The 22,874-nt window shown below is 41.8% G+C and overlaps 1 protein-coding gene across 1 annotated transcript in view; it reads right to left on the bottom strand.

Annotated features, from left to right (window-relative positions):
* The window catches only part of LOC122753494 (UDP-glucuronosyltransferase 1A7-like), a 140,911-nt gene extending 139,933 nt beyond the window's left edge, over positions 1-978 (bottom strand). Inside the window, exon 1 of the mRNA XM_044000885.1 lies at positions 74-978. Within this exon, the coding sequence (XP_043856820.1) occupies positions 74-934 (861 nt within the window). The 5' untranslated portion in view covers positions 935-978. The remainder of the gene's footprint in view (positions 1-73) is intronic.
* Between the last annotated feature and the right edge of the window lie 21,896 nt (positions 979-22,874).

The following is a 22,874-nucleotide window of genomic DNA, read 5'->3' as shown; positions in this document are numbered from 1 at the left end:
TTAGAAAGCCTTCCTCCTGCCTCCCCTCCTCTTCCCAAAGCTAGACATCTTGTGCACAGAGAAGATGACTTACCTGAGACAGGGGCTTCGACTCATGGCAGGTGATGCCACCAACAAACACCATGTTGGGCATCAAGGGCTTGGGGTAGTCGAAGACAAAGTCATTTCTCAGCAGCCAGATGGAAGTTTGACTGTACAGTTCATTCACAGTCACGGGCCTTTGGAAAACATCTTTGGCAATATCCAAGGTGCTTGACAAGAAAGAGGAACACATTGACACTTGTTGAAAATGGAAGAAATGATTCCAGACACGTTCCGTGAAGGTCATGGAGTCTGCAAACCCAGAAAGTCCTCTTGGGACATAAGACAAGGGGCTAGGGCACTGGGTTGCCTCTTCTTGGTAATGGCAAAAGAGCCCGCGAGTGAAGACCACTGATGGGAGGGAGAAGTACTTGGCCAAAAGAAAGCCGCATTGGTCAAAGGGATCGAAAAAGATAGCATCAAATGCAGTCTCTCTTATGTAGTCCAACAGCTCAGGGGTTTGAAAGATCGTTCTGCAGTTGGAAAACAAGTAATCAAAGAATGCCGTGGTGTTTGGGTTAGTTAGCAGGGACAACATGTTTTTGTTTATTTTCTCCCACTGGTTGTCGGAAAATCTCTTGAACACCTTGTTGAAGTCTTCCAAAGTGTAGGCGGGCTTGTAGGTTATTACTTTGTATGGGGCCGATGTCCCAAGCCTCCAGTTTACCTCGGGGATAATCATCACCAACTCGTGTCCTCTCTGATGCAGCTGCTCCACCACCATTCTCATGCTGAGCCAGTGGCTCCCGTCCATGGGCACCACCAGCAGCTTGCCTGCCTCAGCGAAGCCACCACCCAGCAGGAGAAATGTCCAGAGGGGAAGGAGGCCACCCGGCTGAAGGAGAGAAGCCATTTAGGGCCAGAAGCACAGAGGAAGCGAGCTGTCTGTGGGGCTTCTGAGGGCTGAGAAAGCCTACCCGTGAAAGGGAGTGGAGGCGAGACTGTCAGCATGAAGGGAGGGTGCCTGTCTATACAATGATGACATTAGTCAATGATTGACTAATTGCATGTGCTAATCAGGGCACACTTACTGAGCATAAATAACCTTTAATAATCTAGGAGGAGCATATTTCAACCCTGAGTTTGGTCATGGTCCCTAAACGCCTCTGGCAGGACCAATGAATTGGGTAACCAGACAGTTGAGCAACTGCAGGAAACTTTATATCGAACCTTTAAAAGACTGAAAAAAAATATTGGCGAGCGTGCCCATGGAATGTGGCCATGGGTGACACGGCGGAAATACTCCACTATTGCCCTGTTCGTGTCAAGCAGGCCACAAGCATTTCTTAACATCGACTATGTGCAGGCACTGTGCTGAGTACTGGAGTTACAAAGAAAGGCAAAAGTCAGGTCCTGTCCCCAAGTATTTTCCATTGTAATGGGGGAGACACATGCAGCACCGTCACATCCGAGCAAGATAATCTGGAAATGATCGACAGGGGGAGGACATTTGCAGGAAAGGAGATCAGGGCAGGCTCCCTGGAGGAGGTGCGCTTTTAGCTGGAACCTGCCAGGAGGCAGAGGTGAGGAGGGCATCCCCCAGGGAGAACAATCGGCTGTTGAAGCCGTGTGTGAAGGGGGCTGGTGCTGCAGGTTCAAAGGGCAGAAGATGAGGAAGACCGAGGGGGAGGGCTCTGCAAACTGTGCAGGGACAGACCCCAGCCATCCCTCCTTCCAGCCTGTCCGTGCTCATGTGAGAGCTGCCAGGGCAGCGTCTGTGCTGCTGCTGAGGGTGGCTGTGAAGCGTGTGTCTGCCCAACCACATGCACCTGCGTGCCCAGGTCTGCCTGTGTGTGTGAGAGAGAGACCGCTCAGCAGCACGGAGTGCGTGGAGCACATCTTGCAGTGATTTCGGGAGGAGGGAGGCAGAGGGAAGATACCAAGCACAGCAAAGGGCAAACGTTTCTCTTAATGCTTCAGAAGAAAAAACAGAGAGGAGGAACCTTGGGTCAGCCTAGTCAGTCCCTCCTCCCTGACAAAGCCGACTGGACCTTTTGGTATGGTGGGCAGGCAGAGTGCCCTGCCGAGAGGCAGGACCGGCTGAATTTGGATCCCTCCCTGGACATGACTAGCCTCCTGACTATGGAAAAGTAACTGAAGCCCTCTCTCTCAGCCTCAATTTCCTCATCTGCACGATGGGAGTGGGGGTGGACTCGACCTTTCCGGTCTTTCTCAGCTCTGAGTCTAGAAGTCCGTATACTTTCTCTGTGGTGAGAGGCAGGCTGGCGTCGTGTGCAAAACCAGAGCGTCACAGATGGGGAAGAGACCTTGCTCACGGTCCAGCCAATGAGTGCTCCATCAGGAGTCAAAGACTTCGGGGAGGCAGATCGGATCCTCTGATGGATTCATCCACCCAGGTCTCTTTTTCACTCCTCCATCAGCCCTGCCAACTCCCCAGCTCCCTTCCACTCCCTGCTCACTCCAAGTCTTTACCAGCCGCCTGTCTGGGAGCCTGGGTTGTGATTTCTGGGTCAAAGGGCCAGGCAAGGGAGATAAACCTTCGCAAGTGAAATTCTGGCTCCAGGTAGGTTTGGCAACCCTGCCTATAGGAAGACTGGCTTAGTCCGACCAGCTGAAGATACCCTCATCCTCCTGCACGGAAGGCAGAGAACTCGGGCAGAGTTCAAAGGAATAAAGGAAAAATGCCACGCAACATAAGCAATAAAATGGGGGTGGAGCCAATTAAAATCCTGTGTAATTCTGGGCTCAACTTTAGCCCAGAGTGCTTCCGAGCTATTAGAAATGCTTCATATTCTACTGAAGCAGCGGCTGAAACCATCGCTAGGGGCCCTTACCGGTAGGTTACTCAATCATCTGTGTTTGCAAAAAGAGGTACAGCTCCCACCAGAGTAGAACCATAAAGAGTGGGCAGTGAATGAATTCTTAGGATTGGGTGAATGGGTATAGAGTGTTAGAGACGGAAAGATTCTTAGAGATGATTTAATCCACCCCTCCCCGTTTTACAGATGATGAAACTGAGTCCCAGAGCCAAGTGAACGACTCTCTGAAGGCCAATATCATACAGTTTAGTTTAAGCGGGGCTGGCCTTGGTGTCGACAAACTGAAGGAAGATCCAAGGGTCTGCTCCTTGCTCCTTGTGTGTCCTTCAGCAAGGTACATTTACCTCTGTGGTACTCAGTTCCCTCTCCTGTGAAATTTCAACAAAAGGGTTGAAGCAAACAGGAAAAAAATGTGAGCTGGATAGGTCTAACAAGCATTCCTAAAAGAGCTAAAAATGATTTTTAAAATCAAATAAGAGGGGGCAGCTAGGCAGCACAGTGGATAAAGTATGGGCCCTGGATTCAGGAGGACCTGAGTTCAAATCCAGCCTCAGACACTTGACATGTACTAGCTGTGTGACCTGGGCAAGTCACTTAACCCTCATTGCCCCACAACCCCCCCCCAAAAAAAACAAACAAAAACTCAAATAAGAATAGTAGAGGAAACATTAGAAAAAGAAATGGAAAGCAATGGAAGAAAATTGTGAAAAGATAATTAACAGCTTGGTAAAAAAAAAAAAAAGGGACAAAAATACTAAAGAAAATAACACCTTAAAAACATAATTGGTAAAGTGGAAAAAGAGTTACAAAAGGTCACTGATGAAAATAATTCCTTAAAAATTAGACTTGGACAAGCAGAAGTTAATGACTTCATGAGACATCAAGAAAAAGTAGAAGAAAATGTGAAATCTCTCATCAGAAAGCAACTGAAAATAGATCAAGAAGAGCTAATATAAAAATTATTGGAATTCTACCTGAAAGCTATTATTAAAGAGAAAGCCCAGACATCATATTTCAGGAAAATATGAAGGAAAGCTGCTGTTATCCTAGAACCCAGAGAGTAATTGAAAGAATCTACCAAATGCCTCCTGAAAGAGATCCCCAAAAGAAAACTCCCAGGAATATTATGGCCAAATTCTAGAGTTCTCAGGTCAAAGAGAAAATGCTTCAAGCAGCAAGAAAGAAGCCATTTAAATATTGTGGAGCCATAGTTAGAATTACACAAGATTTAGCAGTTACCAAATTAAAGGAGTTGAGGACTTGGAATATGATATTCCAGAGAGCAAAAGAGCTGGGATTACAACCAAGAATAACCTACTCAGCAAAAACAAGTATAAACCTTTGGAGGAAAAAAATGTCCATTTAATTAAATAGATGACTTTTAAGCATTCCCGGTAAAAATATCCATAGAATAGAATAAAAATAGAATAGAAATAGAATAGAATAGAAAAATTTGACCTTCAAAAACAAGACTCAAGAAAAGCATAAAAAAGTAAACATGAAAGAGAAACCACAAAGGACTAAATAAAGTTAAATTTACAAAGTCTCTAATTTCCTATAAGATGTTGTTTAACTACCAGCCTTTACGTGAAAAATTCCCCCAAATACCTGACTCCTTTCTAAACCTTCTACTTCCTTGTGGTTATTCTGTATACACTCATGCTCTATAACAATAATGGCTAACATTTATATAATGCCTACCATGTTGTAGGCACCGTGGTGAGCAAGACTTTCAAATTTTATCCTGGGAGGTACTATGCCTTTTGTTAAGGGCTAAAATTCTAGCTAGTCTGTCTAAAATATCTAATGAGTGGTCGCCAATAAATTATAAGCTTTAGCAAGAGTTAGACTTTTAAGCATTTATTAAGGAGAATAAGAATTTGGTAAAGAGAGAAAGAAAGGCCTAGATTCCTATCCATTAAAGGGAGAGCACATTTCTAGCTCCCTTCTCCACCAGAGTCCAGAGGAAAGAGAGTGAGACCGAGCGCCAGTCTCTTCCTTCCTCCTCCCACTAGCCTGCGTCACTTCCTGACGCCAAAGAAAAGACTCCTGGTCTTGCCCTCAAAGACCTTCGCTTCATGGGCAGAACTCTTCTACAGTAAGTCTCCAGCAGGTGGCGTCATTCCAATCGTTACACTTTCTAATAGGAAGATGATGTGTGTATCTTCTAAGAATTTTATGATTATTAGGACAGTTAGAAAGATTCTACATAGAAAAACAGTGTGGGAGTGAGTCAATTATGTTGGATGATGTAAAAAAATGAATAGGTGAAAAAGAGGAATGTCATGGGAGAAGGGGCAAAGGAGAGGAAGAATGGAGAAAATTATCTCACATAAAAGAGGCAAAAAAAGAACTTTTACAGTAGAGGGGAAAATGTTGATGGGGCGGCAGGCAACACATGGACCTCACACATCTAAATTGGTTCAAAAAGGAAAACTATATAAACATACTCAGTTGTTAAAAGAAATCTATTTTACCCAACAGGGAAGGGGAAGGAGATAAAAAGAAAAGAGGTGATAAAAGGGAGAGTAGATTAAAAAGCCAGTGGTCAGAAGCAAAGCAATCTTTAGAGGAGATACAGGATAAGAAGAGAGAGAGAAGGAAAAACAGAAAAAAATAGGATGGAGAGAAATGCATAGTTAGTAATTGTAACTATAAATGTGAATGGGGTAGGGGGCAGCTAGGTGGTACAGTGGATAGAGCACTGACCCTGAAGTCAGAAGGACCTGAATTCAAATCCGACCTCAGACACTTAACACTTACCAGCTGTGTGACCCTGGGCAAGTCACTTAACCCCAATTGCCTCACTAAAAAAAAAAAAAAAGTTAATGGGATGAACTCACCCATAAGATGGAAGTAGAATGATAGTAGAATGAATTAGAAAACACAATTCAACAATATGTTGTTTAAAAGAAACACACTTGGAACAGAAAGACACATAACAGTTAAAATAAGAGGCTGTAGCAGAATCTATTATGCTTCAGCTGAAGTAAAAAGGACAGGGGTGGTAATCATCATCTTAGAAAAAGCAAAGAAAACTAATTAAAGGAGATAAATAAGGAAACTACATCTTTCTAAAATGGAACATAGACAATGAAGTAATAGCAATACTAAATATATATGTATCAAATGGCATAACATCCAAATTCTTAAAGAAAAGTTAAATGAATTACAGGAATGAATAGACAGTAAAACTATACTATTGGGGAATTTCAACTTTCCCCTTTCAGAGCTAGATAAATCTAACCATAAAATAAATAAGAAAGAAGTCAATGAGATGAATAGAATCTTAGAAAAGTTAAATATGATAGAACTTTGGATAAAACTGAACGGGAATAGAAAAGACTATCCCTTTTTCTCAGCTATAAATGGCACCTTTACAAAAATTGACCATATATTAGGACACAAAATCCTCACAATTAAATGCAAAAATATTAAATGCACACTTTTCCAACCACAATGCAGTAAAAATACATTTTAATAAAGGACCATGGTAGCATAGATTAAAAGCTAATTGGAAACTAAATGATCTAATCTTACAGAATGAATGAGTCAAAGAACAAGTCATAGAAACAATAATTTCATTAAAGAGAATATCAATAATGAGACAACATCCCAAATTTGTGAAATGCAGTCAGAATAGTATTTAGGGGAAATTTTATATCTCTAAATGCATACATCAATAAATGTGAGAAAGAGCAGATCAATGAATTGGGCATCACTTTTTGCATCATCTGCCTAATTATCCTCATGCCATTATGAGAAATTAAAGGAGCTGATATAACTGGTAACAGATGTCAAGGCCAAATCCAACATTGTATTTATATCATGACACCTGAGATAATCATGGGGTTACCATAAAAGAACAGAGAGGAAACTGAGTCAGGCTTAATCAGATCCATGGGATTGAGATGTCCATGGCATCAGGCATATAGGAGGGGGAATCAAAGTCAGGCATAGAATGAGATGGCATAGCCTGGCTGTTTCGTGCTATGCGGGGGAGGGGGGGAAGAGGGGGGATTAAACCAAGAGAATCCAACCTCGCCCCTTGCCAATGGCTGTTCTCTTGGCCTTTCCCAAGGCAGTGCAGTACCTGGACTTCATGCATGTCTCCCCTTCTGTTACAGTTCAATGCCTGCTCTTATATGTGTTCCTCTCATGGATGAAGGCAATTAATGTCTCAAATGGTAGGTTCCCATAAACCAAAATAAATGTGAATTTACCTCGACTCAGAATATAATGTACAATTATGCAATAATTCCAAATAATAACTTTTTAAGCTTAGTAAAAATAGTACTTCTAAATTAATTTATACTTGCCATGGTAATAAATTTACCAAGGAAATACTTTATAGAATTTGTTCAAATAATCAGTTGGAAAAACAAACAATTTAGAATATAGGAGAATAATACTTCCAGACTTAATAGTGTATTATGAAATCAAGACCATCTTGCATTGGTTCAAAAACAGAGAGATAGGGGCAGCTAGGTGGCGCAGTAGATAGAGCATTGGCCCTGGAGTCAGGAGTACCTGAGTTCAAATCCGGCCTCAGACACTTAACACTTACTAGCTGTGTGACCCTGGGCAAGTCACTTAACCCCAATTGCCTCACTAAAAAACAAACAAACAAACAAACAAACAAAAAAACCCAGAGAGATAGATGAATAGAAGAAAATACACATGGAAGAATAAAAGACAATGAAATTCAAACTGGAGAATTCTAAAGGAATATGAACTTAATATTAATGACAGTATTACAAAATATAAATTTGATTACATGAATATAAAAAGCTTTTGCAAATGTTCCTTTTTAAAGCTAAGTATAAAACACAATCTTAAAAGAATGAAAATCTCTATGAAAATAAACCCATACTATTAATTTCAAAATGTAGATGTAATAGCATAAAAAAGAAACCCTTGTGTAACATTTGAACTGACATTATTTCTCTAAGTGAATTTAGAACATTTTTGATTTTGATATCTAAAATTCCCAACTCTCATATTAATATCTTGCTGTCTACTTCTTCATTTCTGCAAAATATGTCCCCATTTATGGCAATAGAAGCAGGTTCTTGAAATATGATGATAATTGTCTTGTACATTTTTATTCAGGTCAGAGGAGGAGGAGGAAGTGGGGTCCCAACCACCGGAAGAGATGCTGGAGGGGGCAGGACCATTGCTCCCATGTGCTGTACAACCACAGCATTCACATTCAAACTTGGCAGTTTAGCTGGGGTGGGACCAGGGCAATTTGGCGTTCTAGCCTGTGAAGCAGGTTCAGATTTGAACTCTGGCTTGGATCCCCCTTCCCCTGTTGCTAGGGGGATAAAAGCTTCTGGAGGAGGCTGGGTCTTGCCTCCAGGCATGCAGAAGAAAAGCATGAGTAAGGATTGGAGAAATGTAGAGAGAAAGGATTAGTGTTAGAATTTGAAAAAACTGGCATCTACTCCTGTATAAACTCTTTACTTGCTTTATTTCATAGTTCCCAATAAATTAAATCTTTGGGGGAATTAAAGTGCAGGATTAATTGCAAATTTTTCAGTGTTAGGAAATCAAAAGATCCATTCTCTAACCATTGGTTCTCTAGTAAGCTAAAATATTTTTATGCCACTTAAAACAAAGTTTGATAAGCTCTGGTTTTGTCATGCCTGGCTGAAATTGTAGCTTATAAGAATCCCATGCTGTGAGTATCCTTTCAAGGGGAGACCCATGTATTATATGGTAGGTTTCAGTATTTTTAGTCCCTTTTTGTAATTCAAAAATTTCCTCACTATAACACAAAGGAAAGTAAAAATAAAAATAAAAATAGAATATTCAAATTCACACAGACCAATCATAAACATGATCTCAATTTTTGCTTGTGTGAATAGCCAGACTAAAATATATAAAAGGTTAAGGAGATCCATTTGAAAATTTAAAGGGACAGACATGTGGAAATAGGAGAAAATTTCTTAGGCAACTTGAAGATCAGAAGATTGAGGGGTTCAGCATTCTGCTTCTTGGGTTGCCAACTGTGAGATTTAAAATCTAATGTGTGTGTCCTTACCTGCCCTCCCAGTGTGTATGTGTGGGAAACTAGTTAGGATTTACTTATAAATTCAGCAAGTTTAGGCTTTTAAGCATTTACTAAAGTATAGTAAAAGTTAGTAAAGAGAGAGGGAGAGCACATGTCTATGAAAGAATGGAAAAAACCCTAGCTCAGACCTACGAGAGAGAGAGAGAGAGAGAGAGAGAGAGAGAGAGAGAGAGAGAGCACTCCTTCACCTAGCCGCTCACACTTCTTAAGAGAGAAAGAGTCCCACTCAGTTCCCTTGGAAGCCCCCTGTCAAACAGGAAGAAGGTTGGTCCCCACAGGCATCTCCAAGCTAATTGACTGGTAGCATTCAAGTCCATTGATTGACATGACTTAAAGGTGGTCCATGAATTGTGATGTGACTTCCTGGACACCAATCTGACCTTGGAAACCTCAGAAAGGTCACCTCATGTCTTTCTTGGCAGGGGATGGAGCCCCTGGTTCTCACATTACCTAGTCTAATTACTTTAATTTCTTTTTCTTCTCTTATTGCTATGACTAATATTTTTAGTACAATATTAAATAACAGAGGTGATAATGGGCATCCTTGCTTCACCCCTGATTGTATTGGGTAGGCTTCTAGCTTATCCCCATTACAGATAATGCTTGCTGATGGTTTTAGATAAATAGTACTTATCATTTTAAGGTAAGCTCCTTTTATTCCTATGCTCTCTAGTGGTTTATTATTATTATTATTATTATGCAATGAGGGTTAAGTGACTTGCCCAGGGTCACACAGCTAGTAAATGTCAAATGTCTAAGACCAGATTTGAACTCAGGGCCTCCTGAATCCAGGGCCAGTGATTTATGCACTGCTCCACCTAGCTGCCCTCTCTAGTGTTTTTAATAGGAATGGGTGCTATATTTTGTCAAAGGCCTTTTCTGTGTCTATTGAGATAATCATATGATTTTGGTTGGTTTTGTTATTGATATGGTCAATTATGCTTATACTTTTCCTAATATTGAACCAGCCTTGTATTCCTGGTATAAATCCCACCTGGTCATAGTGTATGATGCTTTTGATGTATTGCTGTAATCTTTTTGCTAGTTTTTTACTTTAAATTTTTGCATTAATATTCATTAGGGAAATTGGTCTATCATTTTCTTTCTCTGTTTTGGCTCTTCCTGGTTTGGATATCAGCACAATATTTGCCTCATAAAAGGAATTTAGTAGGACTCCTTCATTTATTTTTTTCAAATAATTTATATAGTATTGGGATTAATTGTTCTTTAAATGTTTGTTAGAATTCACTTGTGAATCCATCTGGTACTGGGGATTTTTTCTTAGGAAGTTCATTGATGGCTTGTTCAATTTCATTTTCTAAAATTGGGTTATTTAAATATTTTATTTCTTTTTCTGTTAATCTAGGTAATTTATATTTTTTGTAGATAATTATCTATTTCATTTAGATTGTCAAATTTATTGGCATATAATTGGGCAAAATAGTTCCTAATAATTGTCTTAATTTCCTCCTCATTGGCAGTGAGTTCACTCCTTTCATTTTCCATACTAGTAATTCAACTTTCTTCTTTCCTTTTTTTGATCAAAGTAACCATTGGTTTATCTATTTAATTTTTTTTCATAAAACCACCTTCTAGTTTTATTTATTAATCCAATTGTTTTCTTACTTTCAATTTTACTAATCTCTCCCTTGATTTTCAGGATTTCTGATATAGTGTTTAGTTGGGGATTTAAAAATTTGTTCATTTTCTAGTTTTTCATTTTTTAGTTGCATGCCAAATTCATTGATTTGCTTATTCTCCATTTTATTGATGTAAGCAGTTAGGGATATAAATTTTCCCCTAAGTACCACTTTGGCCTCATCCCACAAATTTTGATATGTTGTCTCATCATTGTAATTTTCTTTAATGAAACCATCAATTGTTTCTATGTTTTGTTCTTTGACCCACTTGTTTTTTAGGACAGATCATTTAATTTCCAATTTATTTTAAATCTTTCTTTCAATTGTCCATTATTGAATATGTTTTTTTTTACTGCATTATGATCTGAAAAGGATGTGTTTACTATTTCTGCTTTTCAACATCTGGTTGTAAGATTTTTATGCCCTAATACAAGGTCAATTTTTGTGTAGGTCTTATGTAATGTTGCAGAAGGGGGTATATTCCTTTCTATTCCCATTCAATTTTCTCCAGATATCTATCCTATCTAACTTTTCAAGAATTTTATTAATTTCCTTAACTTCTTTCTTGTTTTTTAAAATTTTTGTTAGATTTATCCAGTTCTGAGAGGGAAAGTTTAAGGTCCCATTATCAATTATCTGTTTCCTCCTGTAACTCATTCAACTTGTACTTCAAAAATTGAGATGCTATACCATATGGTACATATATGTTAAGTATTGATATGACTTCATTGTCTATGGTACCTTTCAGCAAGTTATAGGCATTCTCTCAATTTCTAGTTCTTTTAACTAGATTTCTTTTTGCTTTTGCTTTGTCTGAAATCATAGTTACTACCCCTGCTTTCTTGGCTTCAGCTGAAGCATAATAGATTCTGTTCCAGCCCCTTACATGTAGTCTGTGTGTATCTCTCTGCTTTAAATGTATTTCTTGTAAACAACATATTGTAGGATTTTGGTTTTTTATCCATTCTGCTCTTGGATTCCGGTTAGTGGGTGAGTTGATCCCATTTACATTTATAGTTATGATGACTAACTGTTTATTTCTATTCTATTTTTCACCTGTTTATTCCTCCCCCCCATTCTTATCCCCCATACTTTCCCTTCTCACAAGTGTTTTACTTATTGCCTTCCCCAATATCCTGTCTCTTGTATCAGTCCCCCTCCCCCTTGTGTTATCACCATCCCTTTTTAAACTTCCTCATAGGGTAAGATAGTTTTCTATATCCAAATGAACGTATTTGTTATTCCCTCTTTGAGCCAGCTTTGATGAGAGTAATGTTTAATCTTTGCCCATCTCTCCATTTTCCCCTCCATTAGGATAGTTCCTTCATGCCTCTTTTTTTTTTTTTTTTTTTTTTTTGGTGTGTGTGGGACAACTCACCCCATTCAATTTCTCTCCTTCCATGCAATTTCTTTTCCTCCTTCATTTTGTTTTCTGGGGTGTCATTCCATCAATGTCACCTTATAACCACACCCTCTGTCTACATATACTCTTTCTAATTATTCTTATAATGAAGTTGTTAATACTTAAAAATATTATCATCCCTTCAATATCACCTTATGACCACATCCTCTCTCTACATATACTCCTTCCTTCTCTCTCTGTGTTTTTTTTCTTTTTTGCAGGGCAATGGGGGTTAAGTGACTTGCCCAGGGTCTCACAGCTAGTAAGTGTCAAGTGTCTGAGGCTGGATTTGAACTCAGGTCCTCCTGAATCCAGAGCAGGCGCTTTATCCACTGCGCCATCTAGCTGCCCCCTCTACATATACTCCTAATTGCTTGAATAATTGCTCTTATAATAAAGTTGTTAAGACTTACAAATATTATATTACTATATAGAAATATAAAGAGTTTAACCTTATTTAATTTCTTACAGTTTTTGTTTGTATGCAATTAAAGATCTTGTGCACAAACAAAACAAATGCAGCCAAAATTAGAAGGAAAAGAGGGAAAAGATCAAGGAAAAAGTATTGCAAGCAGTCAAAAAGGAACAATTCAAGTACTATGGAGCTACAGTCAGGATTACACAGGATTTGACAGCTTCCACAAATATAGGGAAATAAGCCAAATTTAATTTTAAAAAAAGAATCATTCCTCAGTTGTTAAATGGTCAAAGGGTATGAACAGGAAGTTTTCAGATGAAGAAATCAAAATTATCAATAGTCATATAAAAATGTTCTAAATCACTTTTGATTAGAGAAATACAAATGAAAACAATTCTGAAATACCACCTCACATGTCTCAGATTGGCTAACATGACAGAAAAAGAAAATGACAAGTGCTATAGGGGATGTGAAAAAATTGGAACACTAATGCACTTTTGGTGGAGTTGTGAATTGATCCAACCATTCTGGAGGACAATTTGGAACTATGCCCAAAGGGCGATAGAACTGTGCATACCCTTTGACCAAGCAATACCACTATAGGGTACATATCCCAAAAAGATCAAAGGAAAAGGAAAAGGATCTACATGTACAAAAATAATTATAGCAGTTCTTTTTGTACTGGCAAAGAACTAGAAATTGAGAGAATGCCTATAACTTGGGGAATAGCTGGAAAAAGTTGCAGTATATGACTATAATGATTAATTATTGATTAATTCTATAGTTTTCCTGCTTTCAATTTTATTAATTTCTCCTTTAATTTTCAGGATTTCTAATTTAGTATTTAATTGGGGCTTTTAAATTTGTTCTTTTTCTAGATTGCATGCCCAATTCATTGATCTCCTCTTTCTCTTTGTTATTGATATAAAATTTCCCCTAAGCACTGCTTTGGCTGCATCCCATAGATTTTGGCATGTTGTCTCATTATTGTCATTCTCTTTGATGAAATAATTTATTGTTTCTATGATTTATTGTTTGACCCACTCATTCTTTAGGATGAAATTATTTAGTTTCCAATTAATTTTCAGTCTACCTTTCCATGGCTCTTTATTACATGTAATTTTTATTGCATCATGATCTGAGAAGGATGCATTAACTATTTCTGCCTTTCTACATTTGACCAAGAGGTTTTTGTGCCCTAATACATGGTCAATTTGTGAATATGTGCTATATACTGCTGAGAAAAAGGTATATTCCTTTCTATTCCCATTCAATTTTCTCCAGACATCTAGCATGTCTAACTTTTCTAGTATTCTATTTACCTCTTTAACTTCTTTCTTATTTATTTTATGGCTAGATTTATCTAATTCTGAGAGGGAAAGATTCAGATCCCCCACTAGTATAGTTTTTCCCATCTATTTCCTCTATGGCTTGTGGGTTTCTCACCACCTTGGGCTTGCTCCCTGCACTAGCTCCAGGTGTGCTGGGATGGCCAGGCCTGGTCATGCCTGTCCTGTGGGTGGCCCTCTAGCTGGCAGCCTGCCCTCTCAGCTGGTTCTGGTGGATCTCACCACTGGCCTGCTGTGCCACCAGCTTGCTGAGCCAGGATCAAGGGGCCTCAGTTGCTTGGCTGTGACCTAGAGCTTCCTGCTGACTTGTCCCAACCCCCTCCACGCTGAGCTGTGCTGTGCCTCCCTTTTGCCTGAATGAGACCTACCTTTCCTGAAGTCTTCTAAATTATCTCAGGTTGGAAGATTGTGTCTCTCTGTCTTTTTTGTAGGTTCTATAGTTTCAGAATCCATTTAGAGGCTTGATTTAATGTTCTTTTTGTTTTTTGTTTTTGGTTTTTTTTTTTTGCAGGGCAATGAGGGTTAAGTGACTTGCACAGGGTCACACAGCTAGTAAGTGTCAAGTGTCTGAGGCCAGGTTTGAACTCAGGTTCTCCTGAATCCAGGGCTAGTGATTTAATGTTCTTTTAGAGGGAATCGAAGGAGAGCTCAGGCAACTTGCTGGCTTCTCTCCACCATCTTGGCTCCGCCCCCCCAAAATACTACTCTGTATTGTGAACTAATCTATTCTGCTGATCCACCACTCTATTTATTAACCTGTTGGTTTTGTTGATTACCCCTTTGTATTACAGTTTGAGATCTGGTGTGGGTAGGCTGCCTATCCTCACATTTGTTTTCATTCATTTCCTTGATATTCTTGGTTTTTTGTTCTTCCTGATGAATTTTGTTGTTGCTTTTTCTGTCTTTATGATGTAATTTTTTGGTACTTTCATTGGTGTTGCACACTGAATAAGTAAATTAATTTAGGTAGAATTGTCATTTTTATTATATTGGCTTAGCCTACCCACAAGTAATTGATATTCCTCCAATTGTTTAAATCTGACTTAATTTGTGTGAAAAGTGTTTTGTAATTGTGTTCATATAATTCTGGGTTTGTCTTGGTAGGTAGATGCCCAAGTATTTTATATTGTCTGCAGTAATTTTAAATGGGATTTCTCTATCTATCTTGTGAGAATTGGAATGACACCCCCTGCTGGGAGGAATATTGTGAGCTCTGGCCATGAGGAAAAAGCATGTGACTTGGAAACCACGTGACTTTAGTGTCCAGAAGTTACATCTATAGAACCATCTGTGGGACCTGTCAATCAGAGCTACCAGCCAATTAGCTTGGAGCTATGCATGTGGATGACCCTGTTTCCAGGTTTTTAGGAGGCTTCGGGGAGAAGGAGTGAGGAGCAAGGTCTTTTTGGGTTAGAGACTTTGGCTTGGAGGCAGGAGAGGCAGATTAGGGAGAGCAGACAGATCTAAATTTCTATCCTCATGTTTCTGTTTACTAACCCCTAATATACTTTAATAAACATTTAATGCCCAAAGATTGGTGCTACACGTTTTCTAATTTAAAGTGACCACTCATTAGATTTTAGACATCATAGCTAGAATTTTAGCCCCTTACAATCTCTTCCTGCTGGCATTTGTTGGTCATATATAGAAATGCTGATGATTTATGTGCAACTCCCTTTTTTACAGATGTGGAAAGTGGAGTTCAGGGAATTGATTGGCCTTACATCACACAGGTGGTACGTAGACAAGCTCCTAATATGAGAGTTGAAGGACAAGAGGTAGATCTAACAGAAGGAGTGAAAAAGTAAAAAGCAGGGACAGCATCTGGACTATAGGATGGAAGTTGGTTGAAAATAAGAATGATTGGAAAGAGAAATGGGAGTAATCTTGCTTCAGGAGCCATGTCTGAAAAATAGTTTTCTTCACAACATAGAAGACAACGCTGTCCTTTCTTCAAGTCAATCTGCACTCAGATCCACTCTTCACACAGCTACAAAAATGGTCTTCCTAAAACTCACAGCTGACTCAGTGGCTTCACTGTTCCACAAGTCCCAGTGGCTTCCTATTACCTCCAGAATCAAGTACAATCTCCTCTGTCCCTGAAAGCCCTTGGCAGCCTGGCTCCAGGCCACCTCTGTGAGCTGTTTGCTTTTTCTTCTTCTCTACTAGTGCTAAAGTCCAGCCTAGCACAGGACATTGTGTCTCAGCTCCATGCTGGAGTGAAGGAGAAAAAGACTGAAAGTTGGAGAAAGCTGGAGCATACCCTAAGGCAAGAGGTGGCTCTTATTATATTAAAAGCAGACAGGTAGTATAATTTGCATTTCTTAACCCTTATCATTTACATTGATTTTTATAAATAAATTCTGCTTTGATTATTTAATTAAGAGGCTTCTTAATTGTTTGCTTATCAATTTGGGAGTGGAGCAGTGTGGAGAAATTTTTAAAAGGCCCTAACAGATTGGCTTAGGAAATTAATAGCAGTCAGATAGCCAGCCAGTCAAAAGTCCCCATATTAGTCCTCCAGTTAGATTAGGCCCCAGGCCAGGAAGTTAGCTAAAATATTCTTACAATTGAATGGTGACCGAGGCGGGACTTATGGCCTAATTATAATTTTTCTAAACTTATAATTTTTCTTGTAAGCACAATTTTTCATATAAGTACAGCTATAAATTTTTCAGATATAGTTAAGTTAATAATTTTTTTTTTTACATAACATTTTTTCCATTAAAGAGGGCAAGTATGAGGACTTAGTGACAAAGCACTAGATTTGGGTCTTCACAGACTCTTGGGAATAGAATATGTTGAATAATAGAATCAGTATCTCCATGAAGTCTTAAGAGGTTGGAATCATAGGTTACGTGGATTTGGAACCTTGTCATGGAGAAGAAAGGAGATGATAAAGAGGAGGAATGGGAAAAGGGGAGATGAGAGGAGAGGAGATGAGAGGAGAGGAGAGGAGAGGAGAGGAGAGGAGAGGAGAGGAGAGGAGAGGAGAGGAGAGGAGAGGAGAGGAGAGGAGGAGGAGAGGAGAGGAGAGGAGAGGAGAGGAGAGGAGAGGAGAGGAGAGGAGAAGAGGGAAGGGAAGGGAAGGGAAGGGAAGGGAAGGGAAGGGAAGGGAAGGGAAGGGAAGGGAAGGGGAAGGGAAGGGAAGGGAAGGGAAGGGAAGGGAAGGGAAGGGAAGGGAAGGGAAGGGAAGGGAAGGGAAGGGAAGGGAAGGGAAGGGAAGGGAAGGGAAGGGAAGGGAAGGGAAGGGAAGGGAAGGGAAGGGAAGGGAAGGGAAGGGAAGGGAAGGGAAGGGAAGGGAAGGGAAGGGAAGGGAAGGGAAGGGAAGGGAAGGGAAGGGAAGGGAAGGGAAGGGAAGGGAAGGGAAGGGAAGGGAAGGGAAGGGAAGGGAAGGGAAGGGAAGGGAAGGGAAGGGAAGGGAAGGGAAGGGAGGGATGAAGGAAGGAAGGAAGGAAAGGAGAGAAAAAGGGAGAGAGGAGGGAGTGTAGCTCAAGAAGACTCAAAGAAGTTATGGGTGACTGAAAGGATGACTTGACTGGAAAAAGAGGGAAAAGGAGAAAGGCTAGTTAGCCAAAGAGAGACAGATTGAGAAAAGGAAAGGGAAAAAATAAATCCCAGAAAGAAAAGAAGAGAAACAAGAGAGGAAAAAAAGAAAGTTAAGGAGAGACAAAAACCAAGCATATGTAACATGAAACCTGGGCAGGAAGGAGGAAAGAAAGTGTCTTACCATTTTGAACTTTGTCCCTTCTCTGAGACTCTGGAATTCTCACTGGTTTCATTTTAGTCAGAGGTCATATTTAAAAGAACACAGCAAGGGACATTGACCTCTTCTATATCCAACCACTTGCCCCATACCAATTTTCTGGCCAGCATTTGCAGAGGTTTATGGACAATTGCTTTTGTAGGAGGAATGATCAAGAGGACACCTGATCACCTTGATCAGAACGTTTGGAAGGGAGCTGGGCATGTTGCTAGTAGGACACAGGAAAACACCTCTAATTGGTCCCTGCTTCCTTATGGGTTGACTGAGGCAAAGAAAAAAGAGCTAATGGAATGAGCTGCCCACTTGGTGGTCTATAAAAGATTCTACTCTTCTTTCCCATTTCCCCTTGGACTTCCAGACTAGGGCATAACAAGGGACAGGGGAGCAGAAAACAGAAGATTTTAGCAGAAGCACATAGCAATAGTAAGCAGTTGATAGCGGCCCAGGTGATTCTGAAAATGGAATCACTCCTATTTTTGGCACCTTGGTCTTCATCCCACTGAAAAGGAGAATCTCCTTTTTTTCCCAAATTATTGGGGAGAAGGAAGAATTCTTTGAAAGAATGTAAAAAATGCTACAAAGAAGTCAAAGAGGAAATGAATGTGATAGAGAAGAGAGAGGGAAATTCTTCCCTTTATTAGAAAGACAGAGGGAACAAGAATATGACGTAGAAGAATGTGGGCCAAAAGGGTCCCCTGGACATTTCGAATTAATTGTGACAAAGCTTTTCCTGTGGGAGAGGGATCCGCAGCCTTTGACAAGGAAGCAGCTTTTTGTGCTCTGGAGATGATGGGCCCATTCTAGTGAGCGGTCATTGGCCAGTTGGTAGTGGCCCAAGAGAGAAGAGCAGGGCCAAAGAAGTTTATGCCAACCTGGCATAAATAATGGGAATGTCTGCTGCCTTCCCAGGGCTTATAGCTGGAGCACAAGGAAGTGGCTCCTAAGGTCTGTCTCACCTGACAACACCTACTCATTCTGGTGATTCCAGTGAGGACCAGTGAAACCTCCAGAAGGAATCTAGAAAGCATCACTAAGGTTTATGACATCCTGGGTGAAAATTGAAGACTGCAGGGATGCTGCTGAATGAGAAGAAAGATGGGTTGGGGAGTGAACAGCTGGATAAGAAGAGAGTGTCTGAGAATGAGACTTGGACAGAAGTATGAGCTTGAAGACAAGTTGAACCTCAAAGGTCCACTAAGGGTATATTGGCCCAGAGTCTTGTGAATCTAACCCAAAGGGCCTTGGGCCAAAAAAGGAAGAGAGGGAGTTGTGTATGTGGATGTGTGAGGCCAGCTACCATGGAAACTAGAACACACATAGCACAGGATGACACCTAGCACAGCATATGGGCATTGTGAAATCCCAAAACAGATCTGAGAAGAGACAGTAAGAAATGTGTGTCCTTGGGTGTCTGTGGGCAAATGCAGAAAAAGCAAAAGCCCAACCAGGAGTGTTAAACAAGGCAAAGGAGGGGTCCCCACAAACGGTGGCAAATTTGACCTTGGAGGCATTGCTGAGATTCTGTGGGACAGAAGTCACAGCTGGACTAGATCCCTGGAAGGATGCATCTTTAGTTGTCGGGAACAGAATAGAGAAAAGGGCTGTGAGATTAGTGTTGTCTCTCAGGGAAACATCCAGGAACGTTGGGAAGAAGGGAGAGCGAGAGGTCACACAAGAGCCCCCCCCCCCCCAGAATCCATGACTCTCAGAAGACTAGGAAGGGACCACGGGGGGCCGCCAAGACCACCCCACACCTAAAATAAGTCTCTTCTACAACATACCAGACAAACGGGTCCTCCAGGATCTGGCCAAACCCTCCTCTGGAGGGAGCCCAGAACACTTAGGTATACCTCTCACTTTCTGGAAGTTCATTCCTGACATTAAGCTTTGTAGGGGAGGCAGCATGGCACAATGGAATGGGCACTAGCTCTGGAGTTCTGATTTTTCCTTTGACATATAGTGCTGTGTAACCTTGGATGAGTCACTTGGCTTTTCTGGGCCTCAGTTTCCTTATCTGTAAAAATGAGTGGGTTGTACTAAATGGCCTCTGAGATTTCTTCCAGTTCTAAGATCCTGTCTTGGTCTGCTTCTCTGCATCCACATCCCACTGCTGCCAGTTCTTCCCTTTGGCTCCAAGCCCTTCAAACCCTCCAGACTAGTGATCTCATCCCTGCTAAGTCTCCTCTTTTCTGCTCCCAGCTACACTTCTAGTTCGAGATGGAAGTGTGATGCAATAGACCAGGGTGGCCAGTGGGGGGCCTGGACCTGAAGTCAAAAGACCTAGACCCGATCTTAGCCTTGCCATTCACTCCTGAGGGTCCTTGGGTGAGTCGGCTTGGGTTTCCCCCACTCTAGCCATGCAGGATGGGCGATGGTGATGGAGAAGAAGAGAAGGAGGGAGGAAAGGAAAAGGAGAGGAGGAGCAGGAGCATTCTGCTATTACCATGAGACAGAGGTGCAGTGTCTGATCTTGTGGACTCTGAATCTGTCATCTCCTGGGGTTCCCATCCCTCCCAGGTTTGTGCCACCCACCAATCTTACCAGCAAGCTGTCTTTTCTGTCTTCCTTCAAGCCATCGATAAAAATACCTCGAATGCCACCAAGTCAAAGCCCAAACCCTGGACAAATCCCTTGGCCATCTGGCACCTTCTGAGTTATTAATAGGATTGGTTCACATCTTCATGTTATAAGACTTAAAGTCAGGGCAAAGGTTAATCTGTAAGGAATCCAGAATGGGAAGGCTGATAAAAAGGGGCTCGATGTTTTCTCTGTCCTTGTCATACAATGGCAACACTGACTTCTCTTGTGCTTCCAAGCCTTATGATTGTGGGATTTAGCGAAAGGCACAGATACCAGAGCTTCCTGGTTGACATTTGGGAACAGTGAGAAATAGACTGCCTTTCCCCTTTCCACCCACTCTGCAGCCACCCCACCCCCCATTCATTTAACCTTATTTTCTTTAAAGGCAAAGCACTGACAGGTTTAACGAGGTATCCACCCCCTCTCTATATCTCTTATTGAGCTGGGTACAAGGAAATCACACATTCTATAGCAGGTTAAAGTCCCATTAAAGTGGGAAAACATACTGTTCACCTGGGCGTGAGTGATTTGGGGCTACACTCATTCAGGGATGCCTAGGTCAGGCTGGCCCACGGCAGGTTTGCATCCTTGACCTATTTCTTGTTCCCCTTTCCCTGCTTCTCTTCTATTTGTCTTTATCTGTCTATTTCACCTGACCTATCCATTTCCTCCATCTATCTTGTAAAGGTTGCAAATTGTGTTTGTGATGGAGGGAGCTCTCATTCTGACGGTTTTAATTTTATTTTACACAAGCAGGTCTGAAGTAAAAATTGGCTTTACAGCATCTTTTGTGTTATTGATTTCAGACTCGTTCCAGAATTAGCTTGCTTGGAATAATCTTGCCCAGGTCACGTGCTTTGGGACCTTTCTCCCTCAGAATTTGTCTCATAACCAAATGCAATAAAAATATTCAAATACAGAATGGGAAGGCTGCATCCCGGTGGTCCAAGTCTCCAGGGACAGTCAGTTGCCTGAAGCATGGAGAAAGGTGCTTGGTCAAACTCATTGAATTTTATGATGATAAATGACTGGCTGGCAAATAGATGTATGGGAATTTCCATCTCTAACCCCAAACCAACAGTGTCGTGGATTATTGAACCATCAGCCCTTGGGGGGTTGGTTGGTTTTCACCATAGTATCCCTAGTGCAAGAAGCCAGGACCCTAAGCAGAGGATCGTGAAAGTGTTGAAGAGAAGACAGCTGAGCAAGGGAAAGCACAGGGCGTGAAGGTGGAATCTTTTTGGAGAACAGCCCAGCAGTTGGCTACAGAAATGATTCCAGCAGCCCGCTCCCTGGGGAGGCTGCACTGTGCAGTGGGTAGACTGCTGGACTGAAGAGCAAGGCCAGTGTCTGGACCCCACTTGATGCTCAGTGCAGTGACCCAGGTTAAGCAGTGTCTCTATGGGCCTCAAAATCGTTACTAAGAGAGCATAGTCTAAGGTATTGATGCTACCATTTTGAGCCAAGGAGAAAAGTCTGCTGGCTTTATACTCAGGATGCACAAGCACGCTGCAAGGTGGCGGTGAGAGCGCCCAGCTCACGGGGTTGCTAGGAGGGTAGAATACAGTATGGGGCCTAAAGCAGAGGCAAACCTCTGGCACTACTTCGGGCACCCAGGCTCTGGCCAGTGGGCATGTCCTCTCCCAGTAATTTCTGAAGAGAAACCTCCTCCCAGACTGTCTGTCTTGGGACCAGCGAGTGGGTATCCAGCCTTTATCTGAAGGTCTCCCAGAGGGAGACACTCACAGCTCCCCAACGGGCCCATCCCCCTTTGAGATAGCTCTGATGTTTCGGAAGTCTTCTCGGACCCTGAGCCTAAACGTGTCTCCTTCCAGTTTCTCTGTCTTGTTCTGCCCTCTGGGGCCAAGCACCAGGTTCATCCCCTTTCTAGGTAGCAGCCCTTCAAATATCTGAATGTTGCCATCCTATCAACCCCTTCTCCAGAGGAAACCTCCCCAGTTTCTTCAGCAAATGCCCACAGGCATGTGCAGCCTCCAGGCCACAAGGACACCATCAAAGCTACTTAAGCAAACAGAAACAAAGCCCGGGGATCTTTCCGCTCCTTTCTTTAGCGTCACAGAAAAACTGTAAGAATCTGAATGTCTCGAAGTAGGAGATGGGCTGAAAAACCAGCAGGACCAGCAGCTGGCCCCAGGAGAAGATGGAGGAGGGGGCTGGGCTTTCCCACGGCAAGAAGGGCCTGAAATGTCCTCCAGGCCTCCCCCTCATTGTACGGGTGAAGAAGATGGGACCCAGGGACAGGGACTTGCCCAAGGTCACTCGCGTCCTGCCGTGCCAAAGCCTCAGGGAGGGATTGTGGCACTGACTGTGACCATGAAGAGGAACATCACGGTACTGGAAAAGGCTGCCGCAGCTGCCATCAAGAGCGAATTACCCCCTGGACCGGGAGTGAGCACCTGGCTTTCTTCCAGGTAATCCACGGAGCTGCCGTTTGGGAGGGAAGGTGCTGGGAACGTTTCTGAGAGAGAAGGCATGGAAAGTGTATGGAAGCAGAGAAAGGGGCTGTGTTTGAGCACAGAGAAGATGAGTCAGTGCATGGGAGTGGGAGGGAGGGGTTGCGTACAAATGTCCTGGCCCCAGCAGGCAGGGGACATTTGGAACCTTTGGGTGTGGATCAGTGTTTAGGGGAGAATACAGGGGATGCACAGAAGAAATGGCAGTACAGGGAGGAGGGGACCCTCAACCTGTGACCGACTGGCAGCGATGAGCTATTCCAGGAACTGGGAACCAGGAAGACAAAGTGCTGACCAGTGCTGAGCCC

This window comes from Dromiciops gliroides, chromosome 4 (assembly GCF_019393635.1).
Source record: "Dromiciops gliroides isolate mDroGli1 chromosome 4, mDroGli1.pri, whole genome shotgun sequence".
NCBI lineage: Eukaryota > Metazoa > Chordata > Mammalia > Microbiotheria > Microbiotheriidae > Dromiciops > Dromiciops gliroides.
The sequence above is the reverse complement of the archived record's forward strand: the minus strand, read 5'-3'. Positions and strand labels throughout refer to the sequence as shown.